Source organism: Episyrphus balteatus, chromosome 1, assembly GCF_945859705.1.
Source record: "Episyrphus balteatus chromosome 1, idEpiBalt1.1, whole genome shotgun sequence".
Taxonomy (NCBI): Eukaryota; Metazoa; Arthropoda; class Insecta; order Diptera; family Syrphidae; genus Episyrphus; species Episyrphus balteatus.
Window position 1 is genome coordinate 15,702,481 of NC_079134.1, and position 17,281 is coordinate 15,719,761.

At 30.0% G+C, this 17,281-nt stretch overlaps 4 protein-coding genes across 6 annotated transcripts in view; 2 read left to right on the top strand and 2 right to left on the bottom strand.

Annotated features, from left to right (window-relative positions):
• LOC129907273 (sodium-dependent serotonin transporter-like) overlaps positions 1–17,281 on the top strand; it is a 66,879-nt gene that overhangs the window by 16,079 nt on the left and 33,519 nt on the right. The gene's annotated exons all lie outside the window — the stretch shown is intronic.
• Positions 447–16,648, bottom strand: LOC129916973 (sodium- and chloride-dependent neutral and basic amino acid transporter B(0+)-like). Of its 3 annotated transcripts, XM_055997247.1 has the most exons (10): positions 16,364–16,648; positions 13,847–13,978; positions 13,625–13,791; positions 13,469–13,554; positions 13,301–13,397; positions 12,882–13,218; positions 12,606–12,754; positions 12,282–12,410; positions 12,015–12,221; positions 11,626–11,951 (listed from the first exon to the last, which is right to left on the bottom strand). In XM_055997247.1, the coding sequence occupies exons 1-10, from the start codon at positions 16,533–16,535 to the stop codon at positions 11,673–11,675; spliced, it is 1,755 nt and encodes a 584-aa protein (XP_055853222.1). In that variant the 5' UTR covers positions 16,536–16,648; the 3' UTR covers positions 11,626–11,672. The 3 variants fall into 3 exon arrangements, with proteins under 3 accessions (XP_055853233.1, XP_055853222.1, XP_055853242.1); XM_055997258.1 differs by lacking the exons at positions 11,626–11,951; positions 12,015–12,221; positions 12,282–12,410 and adding exons at positions 447–1,010; positions 1,085–1,213; XM_055997267.1 differs by lacking the exon at positions 16,364–16,648 and having other exon boundaries at positions 13,621–13,791; positions 13,847–13,960.
• On the bottom strand, positions 3,876–8,476 carry LOC129916981 (sodium- and chloride-dependent neutral and basic amino acid transporter B(0+)-like). Its single transcript, XM_055997280.1, has 3 exons — positions 8,238–8,476; positions 4,142–4,273; positions 3,876–4,078 (listed from the first exon to the last, which is right to left on the bottom strand). The coding sequence occupies exons 1-3, from the start codon at positions 8,407–8,409 to the stop codon at positions 3,891–3,893; spliced, it is 492 nt and encodes a 163-aa protein (XP_055853255.1). The 5' UTR covers positions 8,410–8,476; the 3' UTR covers positions 3,876–3,890.
• LOC129916988 (adult cuticle protein 1-like) lies at positions 7,341–8,097 on the top strand. Its single transcript, XM_055997293.1, has 2 exons — positions 7,341–7,453; positions 7,516–8,097. The coding sequence occupies exons 1-2, from the start codon at positions 7,448–7,450 to the stop codon at positions 7,966–7,968; spliced, it is 459 nt and encodes a 152-aa protein (XP_055853268.1). The 5' UTR covers positions 7,341–7,447; the 3' UTR covers positions 7,969–8,097.

Sequence of the window (17,281 nt, forward strand, 5' to 3'; positions counted from 1 at the left end):
AAATATGAAATTTTTAAATGTAACCTTAATTTTCCGTAAAGAGATCCAGTAGTCCAGTAGTCAAAATAGTCAAATGTATGGTTTTTGGTTTGATGACTGATATTGCAGTCTAAAAAAAATCGTAGAAGCCAAAAAAGAAGACTTTATAAAAATAATAATCATTTTATCAGAAAAAATGTTACCACTTTTTTAAGAGAAAAGTAAAAAAAAAGACTATAAATAAAATATTTAGTCACAAAATCCTAAAATAAGAAGAATGTAGCTTGCAAAATCTTGTTATTTTTTTATGATACGATCATTTTTTACTGAGATACCTACAGCCTATAGAAAATCACTAAAAAATCACGATTTTTTTTCCTTATTTTTTTGGGCTATTGTATGATATTTTTTAACAATAAATGCATTTAAATTACCCTTTCGAGCCATTGAAAAAAAAAAAATAAAAATTCTTAGACAATAACTTTTATTTTAAAGAACAATAGTTGTTAGAGGTTGAAATGTTTCAGGATTATCAATTGTCTCTTCGTAGCGCTGTCTATTTTCTGCTTCGACTGGATACCAATCTGTTGGTTTAACACATCGCTTAAATCTCATTGCCAATGATCCATTTGTCTGTAATAATTTCAACACACAATAAATTGGCAAAACAAGCCATGAACAAGATGTAATTAAAACACCAAAGTTAACATCACTCGATATACCATATTGTTGATCACTAAAAATTAGCAAAATTATTCCAATGAGCTATATTAAAAGAAACACAAAAATTAATTGAATATCTCTAAAGAAACACAAACGCTTACCAATGTTATGCACAAGAACAAAGGTGTCACAAATCGGACAGTGTATATTTTCCATGATTGTAGTACTTGACTTGTCATAAATTCGACGTCACGTTGAAAACGCTCTCTGCCATAAACCCAAACAACAATTATTAAAAGGAAGAAATTTAAAATTGCTTGGGTTGAGATACTCAATTCGGATATGACTTCGGTAAAGTATATTCCATTCTAAATTAAATACAGAATTTTGTTTATAAAATTATCTGTTTTTTCATAAATTAAAAAAAAAAAATTAAACTCACCTGAGTGCAAAAATATGCTGAAGCTAGTGCCATTATACCAGATATTCCGAATGTTACTTCAACTTTATACAGACGCAATGTTTCGTATTCATCAAAGAGAGCTGTTAAAATGGAGAACATTTGACCAATCTGGAAAATGTAAAACATAATATTTGTTTATTGCAAAAGTTTTCTACCAACACAAATTAAAATGAAGAGATTAACAGTTTGGATATAAAGTTCTGCATGGATCATGGGTACCTAAATTTGTACTGTATATACCTTAAAAAAATGTTGAAATAAATCAGTATATTCATGATATTTAAAGAAAAGCAACTTTTTTCAGAAAAAAAACGTTTTAAAACGAATGATATTTCCCATTCTTATTTCTATACCGTATAGTCTTTAAAAAGAAGTTCCAATACCGGTTTTCGCAAATAGGTAAATAAAATTAGATTTGTTATAATTTTTGCTGTACAAAAATGCAAATAAGCGAAGAAAAATCGAGAAACAAATTCGGCGTTAAAATATAAATATAAACATTATATCGATCCATACTGTCGCATTATAAGGCTCAAACAGCCGCCTTTTTTTCATTTTTTTTCAAGTTTTTATATTTTTTTCTTTCTTCTATCTTCTAAAAAGTGTTTTAAATATTGATTTTCCAAAAATTTGAGGTCGTATGGTTTTTTTAAAGCAGTTTATACAATATTAGAAAAAAGTTTTTATAGAAGCTACAGATTTTCGAACATTTTCCCACTTAAAACCTTTCTACATTTAAGATCTTTAGGAAAAAGTTATTTCCAGACACCCTTTTGACTTAAACGCTCTTCTTCTAAATATTAAAACTTGAAACTTTGAAAAATACAAAATGTTAACGATGCAACAAAAAAAAATTTTAATTTCTAAAATCCAAACCCTTCTTAATATTGACTTTTAGTTTGAAAAATTAAAAAAAAAGTTCCACTTGAAGTCAATCCCCCTTTATTTTTGAAAAATATTCCAGGTTATTTTCGATTTATTCCATTGTTAAATTAATTTAACTTAATTTTTTCTTTGATTTTTAAGGATATAGGTATAAATATTCGAAATTTCAAAATTGTTTTTATTTTTTTGTTAATAACAAAACACTTTTATATGTAAATGGCTATAATTTCCAAACCAAGCAAGCTGTTTAATTTGTTGCATAACAAGGATTTTTTGTATTTTTTTCTGAAATTGAACTAACCGTTTTTGTTTTATTAAAAACAAATTTTCAAAAATTTAAAAAAAAATTGGTGATATATTTTTGATAAATTATTATTTAACACGAAACAAAATTTCAAAAAAATTATCAAAAAATCTAAATATTTTGAAATTGAAAACTTTTTAATATTATGGCATTTAACATATGAAAATTTTCGATTGAATCGGTTATAAATAATTTTGGAGAACGTCAGACATCAAGAAAATGGTTCTATGTCAAATACCGTAAATAATGGTAAAAAAATATTTAATATTTTAAAAACTGAACCTTATTTTGAGTAGCTTTTAATCTACATCAATTTAATAATATTTAGACAAACTTCCTAGAGCCTAGACCAATTTTCGAAAATTTATTCCAAAATTCTTGTGTTTTAAAATTCTGTAAATCCTAAATTCTGTTTTTTTTTTAAGGTTTGGAATATACAGAATTCCAAAAACCAGAATAATAGATTTGAAGAATTTTGAAAACAGAAATTTGGATTTACAGAATTTTGAAATACAGTATAATAGAAAAGCAGAATAAAGGAAAACAGAATTATGTTCATACAGAATTTTTTATTCATATACGGAATCTTGGCCATACAGAATTTTGGAATACAGAATAACGACCCGTTTCTGAAAATATCACAAACTCGTTTATTTTTTCAACGATCATTTTTTTACTCACCATAAGATTGAAACTTCCAATAATCAAAACAGCAAGAAACATCCACGTCCACAAATGAGGAAAACGCATTGTAGCCAATGAACTTGGAATACTTAAAAATGATGTCCATTCCATATCATAAGTTGGTATCACCAAATTTGGTTTATTATCTAAATAAAAAATCTTCAAGTTAAAAAAACATAGGTATTTAAAGTAAATAATATACATTTTTGAGCCTTAAACTTACATGCCAAATGAGATTCTGTAAACAAACAAAGAAATCCAACAAACATCAAAACTCCCAGTTGCGAAAAACATATCAACCAACTATATTTGTTGATATCCGTCTTAAAAGTATTGTAGCTTGCCATGCTCAGAATAGAACCCCATCCAGGTCCAAAAGTGGCAAGTGTTAGCATAGGTGCCATGAATATACACATGTGATAGTCGAAACCAATTTCAACATGATTTATAACACTTTTATGAAGACCTTCAATAGCTCCTGGCAGAAATGCCATTCGGAGAACAACAATACTCAGTAAACCGAAAAGTGTTATTGAACAATATCGCAGCATTTGACCAATCTAAAAACAGAAAAAAGGTATTAAACAGACTACTTGTATTAAAAAGTTACTTTCTTTTCCAAGATGTCTTACCTTTTCAGTGGTATTACAAAGTGCAACTGCAACAGCTACCCAAACAACTACAACACATCCGTATAAGGAAAACGAAAATGCTGTATGAAATTGTTCTCTTTAAAAGAAAAATAGTTAAAACTACTATTTTTCATTGTTAAATTAATCAGAAATCTTACGAAAAATATTCCACTGAAGGGATTTGCATCAATCTGAAGAAAGCTTCTTCAGTTTCATTTCCATCAACATCTTCACTGCAATGCTAAATAAGATACAATTTTAAATTTATTTTTAAACGTTATTAGAATTCTTCTTCAATACCTACAGAGTAATCGTATTCGTAAGTGTGATTACGAAGCTGCCAAGCCTCACAGCTCCATGGTAAAGTTGGATGTAGAGAATGTAGGAAAAATAAAATCGGTACAGCAACAAAAATTGCATAATATGAAAGTGAAAATAGATTCATTGCTAAAGAAATATAGCCAATACCTGAAGAATACAAAAATTTATTTTAAAAATTTGTAAAATAATAACGAATTTAAGACTACTTACCTTTGAATAAAGGCGCAACTCGAAAAGATGATATAAATCCTGTACTTGAAAACTGGCCCAGGAAGGATTGCATGAATACAATTGGATAGGAAAATAGGATGACATTGATGATCATCGCAATGAGCATATAAACTAAAAGAGACAAAAGTTATGATCATTGCCAGCTAGCACGAAAAATACTGCAAAAAATCAGACTATTAACTGGGTGCAATACTAAAGCGATTGATTCACACTTTGATATAATTAGATCTTTGCAATTTATAAAAACACACAACTGAAAAACTATCCAAAGTCATAAGCCTTGGTATCGTCAGTGTATAATGGAAATTTTGATCGACCATTTTGATATCGTTGATATTGAGGTTGAAAAGAAGAGGCCCTTTGTGAGTAACTTGAGGAACCCCGGGGGTAGCTTGAAAGGGGTTGAAAAGTGTGAATCTAAAACGAACTATGTAGTTCTCTTGAAAATAAGATATAATATTTTAAGAAGACGACATGTTCAAAACCGAGGGAGGAAAGTTAAAAAAAAAATAACTTCAGTGGTCAAGACTATGGAATAATCTTCCCATTCATCTGAGGTCTGGGATCGATTATATTAAATTTTGTAAACTTTTTCATGAACATTTCTCTAATTTTAATTGAAGAAATATACTTTTGTTCTCATTTTCTCCTTTTATACTGGTTGCGACTTTTGTTTTTACTATTTATTTTTGTTAATTATTTATTGTTAATTAATTTAGTTTTGTTTAATTCTTGTGATTATAAATTATGTCTTTCTATACTTTTTTTAATTTGTTTAAATTTCTTGCATACTTCAAAATATCAATTTATGTTATATCCTGTACAAATTATAAGTAAATCTTAACGTACAGCTAGACAATAAATCATTGAACAGAAATACTGTAGAAAAATATTGAACCCAAATAAATACACAAATAAAATCTTACGATTTTTACTTTTACAAAAATAAAATCCTCGAATGGGTCGCACAAACTTGCTATTAAAATTTAAGTTCCTTAGTGGTTGAGTATTTTTATATGCAAATTTGGTAAAATGAAAAACAAAAAAACCGAAAATTGTTTCCTAAAAAGGAAAAAATAAACAACATCGTAATTAAATTGAGGTCCAAAACAAGTATGCAATTTTATTTCTTTTATTAAATAAATTTTAAGAAAAAAATTTACAAAATCGTAAGGTAGATCAGTTTTTAGAAAAATAACAATTTTTTTTATAAATATGTACATGTTACGAAAATTTCAATAATGTTGTTGTGCAGTTTTGAAGCAATTATTTTAATCAATAGGTGCTAAAAACCAATATTAGAAGAATATTTTATGTACTTGTTTTTTTTTTTTTCAGTAGAAGATAGACCTTGCCTAAGAACAAGCTTGAAATTTTTTGTAAAACAAAATCGTTTGAACTGCTTTTGAGAAAATTAAACGTTTCCAACATTGTTAGTTTCCAGATACCATTATTTTTAGCCCAAAAAAATTACTTCTAAAAACCCCCTGCTGAATCCCCAAATAAACGCTTAATACCAAGTTTGACATTGTTGTTGAGGTTGTAGAACAGACAGACAATATGACACAGACAGACAATATGGCACTACTCCCATGTCTCTAGGTCAAAGCATTCAGCTCCCAGAAGCTTTTTCGCGCCCCCAACTTCCAACGCCTATATCTCGGAATTTTGAAGAATTGAAATAAATGCCAAAATGTAGAGGGGACTCTAACCTACATTTGGGTACAACTCCCATCCCTGTAGGTGCACGCGATCTCAAACCGGGAGAACTTAAAGGTAAAAAAAATAAGCCCGATTCTGAAAAAATAGAAATGATGTGGCGGTTTAACGCGGAAGATGATTTTTTAAAAATCTGACAATCTGCAAAGCGTAGGCCCAGGACACAAGCTATCATTTGGCATCACTCCCAAAAATTTTTCGAAAAAAAATTTTACCCGAACTTTCAAACGCGATTTTCTCGGAATTTTGAAAAAATCCAAAAACCGGATTATACCACTATCGGGTAGCTGAGAATATAAGCTTTCATTAACAGATGTACAGACTGAAAGGCAGATGGGCTTGCAGACCCACTTTTTTTGTATTCTTCATCATCGTAATATCATCTCTGATATTGATTTCAACTTTTTTGTAAGTACAAATAACAACTAGGGAAAAGTTATCCGCTGTACCAATAATCATTTTTATCAAAAAAAAAAAAAAACAAAACAAAACCGACTTCCATGGATCAAAATTGGGTTTTATGGTTTTTCTATAGCCAGAACTGAACGAAATTGAAATGGGACCTGTAGGCACCAGCTTTCAAATACAAAAAGAATTATCAAAATTGGTTCACTCAGTTCACAGATGAATTGAATACCTCCTCCTTTTTGAAAGTCGGTCAAAAAGGCATAACATTAGCTGAGCTTCAAAATTCGCATGTTATCTTACTTTCTTAAGATGACTAGAAATTGGTCTAAATTTCCTCGTTATGCGGAGATTAATTAAAGCCGGCAAATGCTTCCATTTTAATCCATTCCTGTACGGTTTATTGTATCTTATTTCAAGACCGTGGAAATATCTCTCTTTTGTTCTTTTGAATGAAAAACAAATATTATTTTATAATGCACAAATAACTAAGAAGAAAAAATCCTACTTCTTCAGAATTTTCTCATGTTGGTGTGCTGTGTAAAAAATTTTGCTCGACAACTTTAGCGCCACAAAAAAAAAAGTTAGCTTTTACTCTAGAATTTTCCCCCCTTAAACAAAAATTGACTCGACGAACAGGGCAAAAATTTAATAAATAGAGAAAATTCGAACACATGCTGGGTCACTGTGACGTATGCGTAATTTTTTTACATAAAAAAAATTTAAACATTTAAAATAGGTACAGCTGACAAAAAACTCTACCCAACTGAGTTCTTAAGATCATTAGACCTTATTTCCTTAAAATAAATAAATTTTACTTATTTTGGCACCTTTTTATATTTACTTCAACAGCTAACTAAGCCACAAGAAAAATAAATTGTTAAATAAGTTACTAGTTCAGGATGATGAAATACTACCAAATATTTCACCTCCTGGTAAATATTATGACTCTCAAGTCATAAAAATACAATTATTATTTTAACATGGCCCAGATGTTTACTTGTAACCATAAATCTGCAAAAACTTGGTTGATAGGTAATTATCTCCAAAACTTGATGTAGTGAATGGTCGGTATCTGTTTTACTATATAAGCTGATAAAATTTAGTTAAAAAATCAGTATCAACCATCAAGTTGAAAGTTACCAATCTAACAATATCAACATGAAGGTAAGAAGTTTTATATTCACATCCTTTGAAGGATATTTAAGTTTGTGTTTAATAACTTGCAGTTCGCTATCACTGCTGTTGCCTTTTTGGCTTTTATCCTTGGAGCACAATCTTCGTATATCCCTAGTAACATCCTTGGACTTGGTCTTAATGGACTCGGTCTAGGTGTTAACCCACTTGGTTTGACACAAGTTGGACTTGGACTAAATGGACTTGGTCTAGGAATTGGTGGAATTAATACATTAGGACTCAATACTCTATTAAGCCCTCTTGGATTGGGTCATCGTGCTGATCTATCTGGAGTTGCTGTTGGTATTCCTGGACAATCATTGTCTCAAGGACCAGCTATTTTAGCTGCTCCTGCTGCAGCTATAAGTCTCGGTCACCGTGGAATTATTGCACCAGGTGCAACTTATGTTGCCAAGACCCGTGGTGCAATTCACACTGCCCCATTGGACGGACACATTAACTCAGCTGCTTCAATCAATGTTGCCCCAGCACCTGGAACTTTGTAAAAAAAACAACTAGATCTCTCTCAAAACGGCTTTTGTACAATAAAACCTAATTATAATCAATTTGCAATGTAAAAACGAGTCAGTTAAATAAAGTTATTTTGTTTATTGACCAAAGTAAATAAACTTGTCTTTGATAACACACTCTTAAACGCCCTCTATATGTCAAATTTAATTATGTTAACCTTAAAAAAAACACTTTTTCAGATAAAGAGTATTTTCGCTTCCGAAAAAATCATTTTGAAAAATCACTTTCTTTGTTCAAAACTCACTTCCTCCTTTTGTAAGAAACGGTACCGCTGCCACTCCAAATGCCACATCCATACGAAAGGCATTACACACACAAGCATAAAAGAAATCACTTGAACTTGACCAAAATCCACGATCTTTGTTTGGCTTAAATGGAACGCCACCACCTGAGTCATATGACGTTAGATATGACATCTTTTCAAAACAAAGAAAACTATAGTGGTTTTCTTATTTATTTATTTTTTTTTTTTAAATTAGAAACAAAAAAACTTAGAAAGACGGTCCGCAGACTTAACAATGTCGTCGCTTTCAACTAACTGCCCTCTGTCATTGAGAAATTCTTAATACAAAAATAGAAATCAAAAAATTTTGTTTTTGATTTATATTTTTTTTTTTTTGCTTCATCTTTATCAGTTTCAATACTAAATAATATAATAACTTAATCACATCATCGTCGAGTGACATGTGTTTCTCCTAAAGCGATCCAATTGGAAAAACTTCGATTTTCGTTATCAGTAATAGGTCGGAATAAGATTATACGTTTTCAGATTTCAGTAGCAGCTAAAAATCAGTCAACGCTTGCGCTTAGATCATTTACTTTTGGTTTAGTTGATTAAAAGGGCCTGATCATAAAGACGCTCTAGCATGGTGCTAATGCATACTATGTTCAAGTTGATTTCCAATGAAGTCTGTAGTTGTTATTGAAATTAATCGTAAAAAATCCCTTCTTTCATCGATTAAAAAAAAAAAACAAGTGTGCAGAATGTTGTTGAAATAAATAAAACGTGATAGGATTGTGGCTCCATATCTCCACAGCAGGGTTGCCATCTGTTTTAAAGAAAGTTTTTTTATAAATTTAGCTGCCGCAATGATGCAAATTAATACAAACTGAGCTAAAACAAATTTCTATAAACGATTTTCTGCTTACTTATTTCCCTGAAAGAACATACTGTGAATTATAAGATTTGAGGAAAATAAAATATGAAAACTATTATTTTTACAATAGTTGTTGACTGAATTTATTCAACTATATATGAATTATTGAGTATTAAGACCCACTGGTTGTTTCGGCTAGCTTGATAACATCCAGTTTTGAATGGCACATAAGACTATACCGGGTATAGTACAGCCTTCTGTGCCTCCGACTAATCACGAGACATTGTCACCAAGAACAACCTTTGTAGCTCATCCAAAAATAATAATAAAAATATTTGTTTTATTTTTTGTTTTTCTACTCTTATAATTCACAGTGTGTTCATCCAGCTACTATCAAAGTGTATGATGATTCATTAATTGCTTTGAACTTTGGTCAGTGGTTTATTGAAAAGTAATGTCAAGTATTGTTTTTCCTAAATACTAAATAGGTATGTTGATTTTTTTGGCTTTTACTGGCTATAAGCATGCTTTTTGGCTTCAAAAATAATATGCATCGCTGCGCCGTGACGAAAGGTGGTGAAATTTGGATCATTTCAGTTCAAAAAATTTTAATATTCAGCTTTGTTGAACCTTTATATTTTTTTATTGTTATTTCATACTTTATGAAATTTTGAATATGAACCCAAACTATAACACATTTTTTTTTTATAAATTTAGCTCAATTTATCTTTATATAGGTACTGTTTTAAAAAAAGAATTTAATGGAATTTCTATTTAAACGTTTATTGGCATTTTTTTTTCCGTTCGTTAAATTCTAATATCATTCAATGTCAATCACTTTTCTAAAAAAAAAAAACAGTCAAGCAAACGATTTTTGACGCCAAAAAACTGGGAGCGTATCCGAATACCGGTTTTTATAATCCCGTGTTTCGAAAATCCCGAAAAAAAAAGTTTTTAAATCCCGCCTTCTAAAATTCCGATTCTCAAAATCCCGTGTTTTGAAATCCTGAAATAAAAGCGGGATTGTAAAAAACGAGATTTAAAAAGCGGGATTTTAAGAAACGGGAATATAAAAAGCGGGATATCGAACCCAACCCCCAAAAAACTGGAAGGGCACCACTGTGAGTGTGAGACGCACTGTAGTTCGTTACAGCTTTTGTATTCCAAAAATCATAGCTCTTTAACGCTTTAAAAGTTTTTTTGAATTTAAGCTAGTGATCTTATAAAAAAGATAAATACAATTAGAAAAAAACATGCCAAAAATTAATAGAATCTGTATTAAAATAAGAAGGTTTCTGCATGGCTTCAGTCTTAAATGGAGCGGAAAAAATCATCTTAATTTCATAATTTTTTCAATTTGAATGAATCTATTAAATTTAACAAGACAATCTTTTTACTTAAAATTGATTTCGATTTAAAATAAAGTGTAAGGCACTTAAATACTTTACATTTTCTGATTTAATTAACCATCCCTTTTATTTTGAGAATGGTTCTTATAAAAAATTTTGCAAAACTTTTTAGATAAATTTTGCCTGAAAATCGTTTCATTTTAACAGATACCATTTACTTTAATAAGGCAGATGGTATTTTAAGTGGTATCATTTTATTTTAAAGTGTAATATTTTGCATTGTGCCTACATCTTCTTCTTTTTATTTAGTGAAAATTATCATAATCTTTACCGGGTTGACCTCAAACAGCGTCAATAAGCCTGCTAAATTGTTGCATGTCTTGGGGAAATTGTATGCAGGAGTAAGGAGTCTTTCTATTTATTTGTTTCAGGACTTTAAAGGCATGTCTTTTCTGTGCTTTTGCTTGGGAACATCCTAGGTTTTAGAGGCTTTTTAACTTCTTTGTAGTACATGAGAGTACCAGCATAGCCTGTTGTGCTGTATTTTAACCTTAAAAGGTATCCTTAAATTTGTTATGTAACATAGGTAACCAAAGCAGTTGCTCGCCCATAACTAACATAGTTATGGGTGAGCTTTGTATCTTCAGCTTTTTTATTTGTTGTCACAGAAGATCACACAATTTTTTTTTGAGGATGTGGTCAAAATCCGATGAACTGATAACCCGAAATCCCGAATATCTAAAAACCCATACCTAATCATGAAATGCCAAAATCACGAATGTAATCCCGAAATCCCAAAAAATAATATACCTACAAACATTAATTTTGGGACTCTGGCCTTTCTGGATATTGGGTTTTCCGGATTTTCGGTAAATCTAAATATTGGGGTTTCGGGATTTTGGGTTTAAGAATAATGGGTTTTTGGGATTCTGAGTTTTTTTTTTATTTTCGGAATTCTGGATTCAGAATTTCGGGAATGTGTTCATCTCCCGTATTTTCGTGCACTTCATCCACCCTTAACTTTTTTATTTTAGAAATTAAACAGGAACTGAGATCTTGAAATGGCCAATATATGTTTCTTAAATACATTTATGTTATCGTTTAAAAGAAAAACCCAAAACATATCAAAATAGCAGTAGAGGTAATTTTTATAACATAAGTAATACATAATTGACTTAACACTTAAAATACAGAAACTATATAAATCGTAAAAATCTTATTTAATAATAAAATTTAAAGAACAATATTGGTTAAAGTTTGAAATGTTTCAGGGTTATTAATTGTCTCTTCGTACCGTTGTCTATCTTCTTCCTCCACTGGATACCAATCTGTTGGTTTCACACATCGCTTAAATCTCATTGTCAATGATCCATTTGTTTGTAATAATTTAAAACAACAATAAACTGGTACAGCAAAAAATGATAGCCATGTAAATAAAACACCAAAGTTAATACTTTCCGTTATGTTACCGTATGGTTGGTCATTAAAAAGTAATAAATAAAATCCAATGAACTAAAAAGAAAAGAAAAAAATATTTTTAATATTTCTCTAAAAAAAACTATAAAAAAAACTTACAAATGTTACAGTCAAGAAAAATGGCGTCACAAATCGGACAGTGTAAACCTTCCATGTTTGAAGTATTTGACTTGTCATAAATTCAACGTCACGTTGAAAACGCACTCTGCCATATACCCATACAACAGTTATCAATAAAAAAAGGTTTAAAATTGTTTGAGTTGAGATACTCAATTCGGATATTTGTTCAGTAAAGTGGATTCCATTCTATCATAAGATAAAATATTTTCAGTTATTTTAATCTTAACAAAAAGGTTGAAATCTTACCGTAGTACAAAAATACGCTGAAGCAAGTGCTAAAATACCAGAAGCGCCAAAAGTAACTTCAACTTTGTACAAACGAAGTATTTCGTATTCATCAAAGAGAGCTGTCAAAATGGAGAACATTTGACTGAGCTGGAAAAAATGTAAAATTATATTTTCATGTGTAGTACTCAGGTCTTAGAGTTTCAAAATTTAAGAGCTGAGTGACCACAAGGTAGTGTTCTAGGTCCAACTTTGTACCTGTAGTTTACTTGGAAATAATTAAAAATTTGGAACTTTGGAGCTTTTAATTCTTTCTTCGATCATCAATCCCTTCTTTTCACTTACCATAAGATTAAAACTTCCAATAATAAGAACAGCGAGGAACATCCATGTCCACAAATGAGGAAACTGCATAGTAGCCAACGAACTTGGAATCATTAGAAATGCTCCCCATTGCAAGGCATGTGATGGTATAATCAAATTTGGTTTATTGTCTAGAACGATAAGTCATCAAAATAGTAATCAAATTTTTAAAAAATGTGTTTACGTAACGTAGCGCAACTTAACGTCACTTAACGTAACGTAACGTGACGTTACGTAACATGACGTAACGTAACTTACATGATAAGTGTGATTCTGTAAACATGCAAAGAAATCCGTAAAGAACTAAAATTCCGAGCTGCGAAAAGGATATCAACCAGCTGAATTTGCTGATGTCTGTTTTGAAATTATTATAGCTAGCCATACTGAGAATTGAACCCCATCCAGGTCCAAATGTTGCCAGTGTAAGCATAGGTGCCATGAATATACACGTATGAAAGTCAAAATCCGTTTCAACGTGATTAGCAACAGTTTTTTGAAGACCTTCAAAAGCACCTGGTAGAAATGCCATTCGCAGAACAACGATAATCAGTAAACTGAAAAGTGTTAAGGATGAATATCGTAGCATTTGTCCAATCTAAAAATAGAAAAATTCTATTAAAAGTCTTGTTTAAAATTTTAAAGGATTGATTTTGTTAAAATTTTGAAAGATTTCTTACCTTTTCAGTGGTTGAACAAAGTACAATTGCAACTGCTGTCCAAACAACTATTACACATCCGAATAAGGAAAATGAAAAATCTGAATGGAATTGTTCTCTAAAAAAAAGGTTTTTTGGAAAATATCAAACATTAAATTTTTTATCTATAACTTCATTAGAATATCTTACGAAAAATAATAAACTGAAGGGATTTGCATTGGTCTATAATATGATTCATCATCTTCAGTTTGGTTTCTATAAGCTTCACTGCAGTGCTAAATGAGATAAAATTTCAAAAATGTATTCTTAAATTAGGTATATTACTATATGATTTTTAATACCAACAGAGAGGATGTAGGGAGAGTCACTTGAGTTTTTAAGTTTCCAAGCCTCACAGCCCCAAGGTAGCATTGATTGTAGAGAATGTAAAAAATATAAAATTGGCACAGCAGCAAAAATTGCATAAAATGAAAGTGAAAATAGATTCATTGCTAGAGAAATGTAGCCAATACCTGGAATATATAAAATTGTTTTAAAAAAAATTGTAAAATATTGGTTCCTACTTACCTTTGAATAAAGGTGCAACTCGAAAACATGATATAAAACCTGTGCTTGAAAATTGTCCCAAGAAGGATTGCATGAACACAATTGGATAGGAAAAAAGGATGACATTGATGATCATCGCAATGAGCATATAAACTAAAAGAAAATTTAATACAAATTTTAGATCATTGATAGAGTCCCATAAAATTAGCACAAATATCGAAAAAAATTAGCTTACAGCTGAAAATAAGTAAATAAAATAGGAATATAGTAAAATTTCTGACCTTTACCCGTTATTAAAAAAAAAAGGTTCCGCAATGCATTTTTTTTTAAAGGTCTTTCTCCTCGCGTTTAAAAGATGAGGGAGAGGGAACAGAAAATTTTCTTTAAAGCGACTTAAATGAAAAAAAAAAAAAAATATCAAAAATAACTGCAAAACTTACATAATCTACATAATTAAAAATTCTAACATGTTTTTGAAAATTCATAGCTTATTCTTGTTCTGAACGCCATTTTGTAAAATCAAAAGTCGGTAATTTTTTTAGACTCAGCAAGTTAAAGTGCAAATTTTTGCCAATTTTCACTAACTTCCGTAATGAAAAAGAATTTTGGACCTAAAAAATCATAAAAAGGCAGCAAATTGTGACATCCCTTCAAACTAGGTAACTAGAAGTGCTTGGAAACATTTTAGAGAAGTTTTTGGAAATAACTTTTTAATGGTATACCTAATTTTCATATATCAGTTAAAATAAGTACTTATAGTTTTCTCAAAAACGCCTCCAACGATTCTGTTAAAAAGAATTTTCGTGTTAGTTCTAAGATAAAGTCTATTTTATGATTAGAAAAGTATTTTTTTCGAAAATCTTTATATAAACGGTTTCTGGGTTTCTGCTATTAGAACCGTTTTTCTAAATCCTGAACTTTTGAATTTATTAAGTTTTGATTTTTTGGATTAAAAGAAAAATTATTTAATTTTTGAAAAATTATATTTTCCAAAACGGACCATTACCTTTTTTCGAAATGTTGACTTAAGGAGTTTTTCAATATTGCTCATCAGTTTCTTAATTTGAACAAAGCTGAATTTTAAGATGTATACGGGCTCAAAAGGTTCTAAATAAATTAAAAAAAAAAACATTCGTTTCAAATCTATATCATTATCTATATTTACTCTAACCGAATTAAATTTAAGTGTTTTCATAAAAAATATAGATAAATTAAAGGCAACTTTGAAGTATTTTACTTAAAAATTCGGTCAAACTTTAAAAGTTGATAGAAAATTTTCAAAATATGTAGGTAAATATCTTAAGCACTTAAAAAAGTGCACGAAAAAATTATTTTTAATTTTTAAAAACTCAGCTAAAAATAACCGTCAATCCCATTGTTTTCATGATACAACTTGTCCCTAAACCAATGTCTTTAAAAAGTTATTTAACCTGAAATTATAATCCTTTTAGTACCTTCACTTATTTTTTTAACAAAACTGACGAAATATAACCAAATATTTCATTGTTTTTTAAAGCTAAAATAAATAAAAATCGCTTAACTCACACCTTCTACTAATAAAATGGTTCTTAAACTATAAAAATACAATTAACTTAATATGGCCCAGCTGTTTGATAATGCAAATCTGCAAAAAGTTGACTAATTGGTAATTACCTTCAAAGCTTGATGCAATGAACTTTCGATAACTATTCTACTATATAAGTTGATAAAATTTAGTAAGAAAACCTTTTCTAGCATTTAGCTGAAAGTAACCCACCTCAACAACAAAAAATATCAAAATGAAGGTAAGAAAAATGTATATTCCTTCATAGCAGGATAATATTTGTCCAATACTTTCAGTTCACCATCACTGCTATTGCCTTTTTGGCTGTTATCTTGGGAGCACAATCTTCATATATCCCTAGTAACATCCTTGGACTTGGTTTAAATGGACTCGGTCTAGGTGTTAACCCACTTGGGCTGACACAAGTTGGACTTGGACTTAGTGGACTTAATCTAGGAATTGGTGGCATTAACAATCTAGGACTCAATACTTTATTGCGCCCTATTGGATTGGGTTATCGTTCTGATCTATCTGGAGCTACTTATGGTATTCCTGGACAATCATTGTCTCAAGGACCAGCAATTTTGGGTGCTCCTACCGCAGCTATAAGTCTCGGTCACCGTGGAATTATTGCACCAGGTGCAACTTATGTTGCCAAAACCCGCGGAGCTATTCACTCTGCTCCATTAGACGGACACATTAACTCAGCTGCTTCAGTCAATGTTGCTCCAGCACCTGGAACATTGTACTAGACCTCCCCCTAACGATATCTCAAAACGTCTTCAGAACAATAAAACCTAATTATGTATAATCACTTTGCAATTTAAAAACGAGTCAGTTTAAATAAAGTTATATTAATAAATTGACTGAAATTATTATTTTTTTTATGTGAACTATATTGATAACACATTTTATACGCCCTCTCTATGTCAAATTGTAATAGGTAAATCTTAAACGCATCTTTTCGATAAAGGGTATTTTTGCTAAAAACTTACTTCCTCCACTATGAAGAAATGGAACAGCTGCCACTCCAAATGCCACATCCATTCGAAATGCATTACACACAGACGCATAAAAAAAATCACTTGAACTTGACCAAAATCCACGATCTTTGTTTGGCTTAAATGGCACGCAACCACCTGAGTCATATGACGTTTGATATGACATCTTTTCAACAAAACAGGAGATTTCCTAGTTTTTTAATGAGGTACAAGAAAAAACGAAAATTTATACAATTCGTGAACTTAACAGAATCACCGCTTTCAACTAACTGCCTTCTGTCATCAAGAAAGTTACAAAAATAGAAAGAACAAGATTTTATTTTAATTAATTAATCTATGTTCATCTTTATCTGTTAGAATTCATTTCATATACATCATCGAGTGACATTGTGTTTTACTAAGAGATCTAATAGGAAATTAAATGCACAAATGTGTCGCACGGATATGCTCTTATATTAAAAGTAAAAAATTTAAGAGATCTTAACAAAAATAAATAGTAAAATATATAAAAGAATAAATTCAATTTAATTTAAAAGAATAATATAAATGAAAAACTTCAAATTGGTTTTTAAAATTGTAAAATATACTACTTTGAAAAGGCTTCAAACTCCTAATGAATGATTCAATTTGATTTATTTTATGGCGAAGAATTTATAGATTTTTTTTAGAAAATCGTTGCAGATATTTTTTTTATTGTAAATAATTTTTATATGAATAGTTATCGATAGCTTTTATGAACTAAAAATTACAATTTCAATTTGCCCAAACTCATAACTTCCGAATTTGAAAAAAAAAAAAAATCACTTCAGTATTTTATCAGTATTTTATTATTATTTATCGTAATGCCATGTCTGATTGTTATGTTGAATTAGATTTTTTTGACGAGTCCTAAACTTGCCCTATAGTACCTTT

Excerpts from the sequence above, each read along its gene's own strand:
- LOC129916981 (XM_055997280.1), bottom strand. The coding sequence starts at position 8,409 with ATGTCATATCTAACGTCATATGACTCAGGTGGTGGCGTTCCATTTAAG. Across the intron at positions 4,274-8,237 it reads GTTTCTTACAAAAGGAGGAA|TTTATATGCTCATTGCGATG; the intron begins GTGAGTTTTGAA and ends TGTCTCTTTTAG. Across the intron at positions 4,079-4,141 it reads AGTTGCGCCTTTATTCAAAG|GTATTGGCTATATTTCTTTA; the intron begins GTAAGTAGTCTT and ends TGTATTCTTCAG.
- LOC129916973 (XM_055997247.1), bottom strand. The coding sequence starts at position 16,535 with ATGTCATATCAAACGTCATATGACTCAGGTGGTTGCGTGCCATTTAAG. Across the intron at positions 12,755-12,881 it reads TACAGAATCACACTTATCAT|ACAATAAACCAAATTTGATT; the intron begins GTAAGTTACGTT and ends TTATCGTTCTAG. Across the intron at positions 11,952-12,014 it reads TTTTCTTGACTGTAACATTT|TTCATTGGATTTTATTTATT; the intron begins GTAAGTTTTTTT and ends TTTTCTTTTTAG.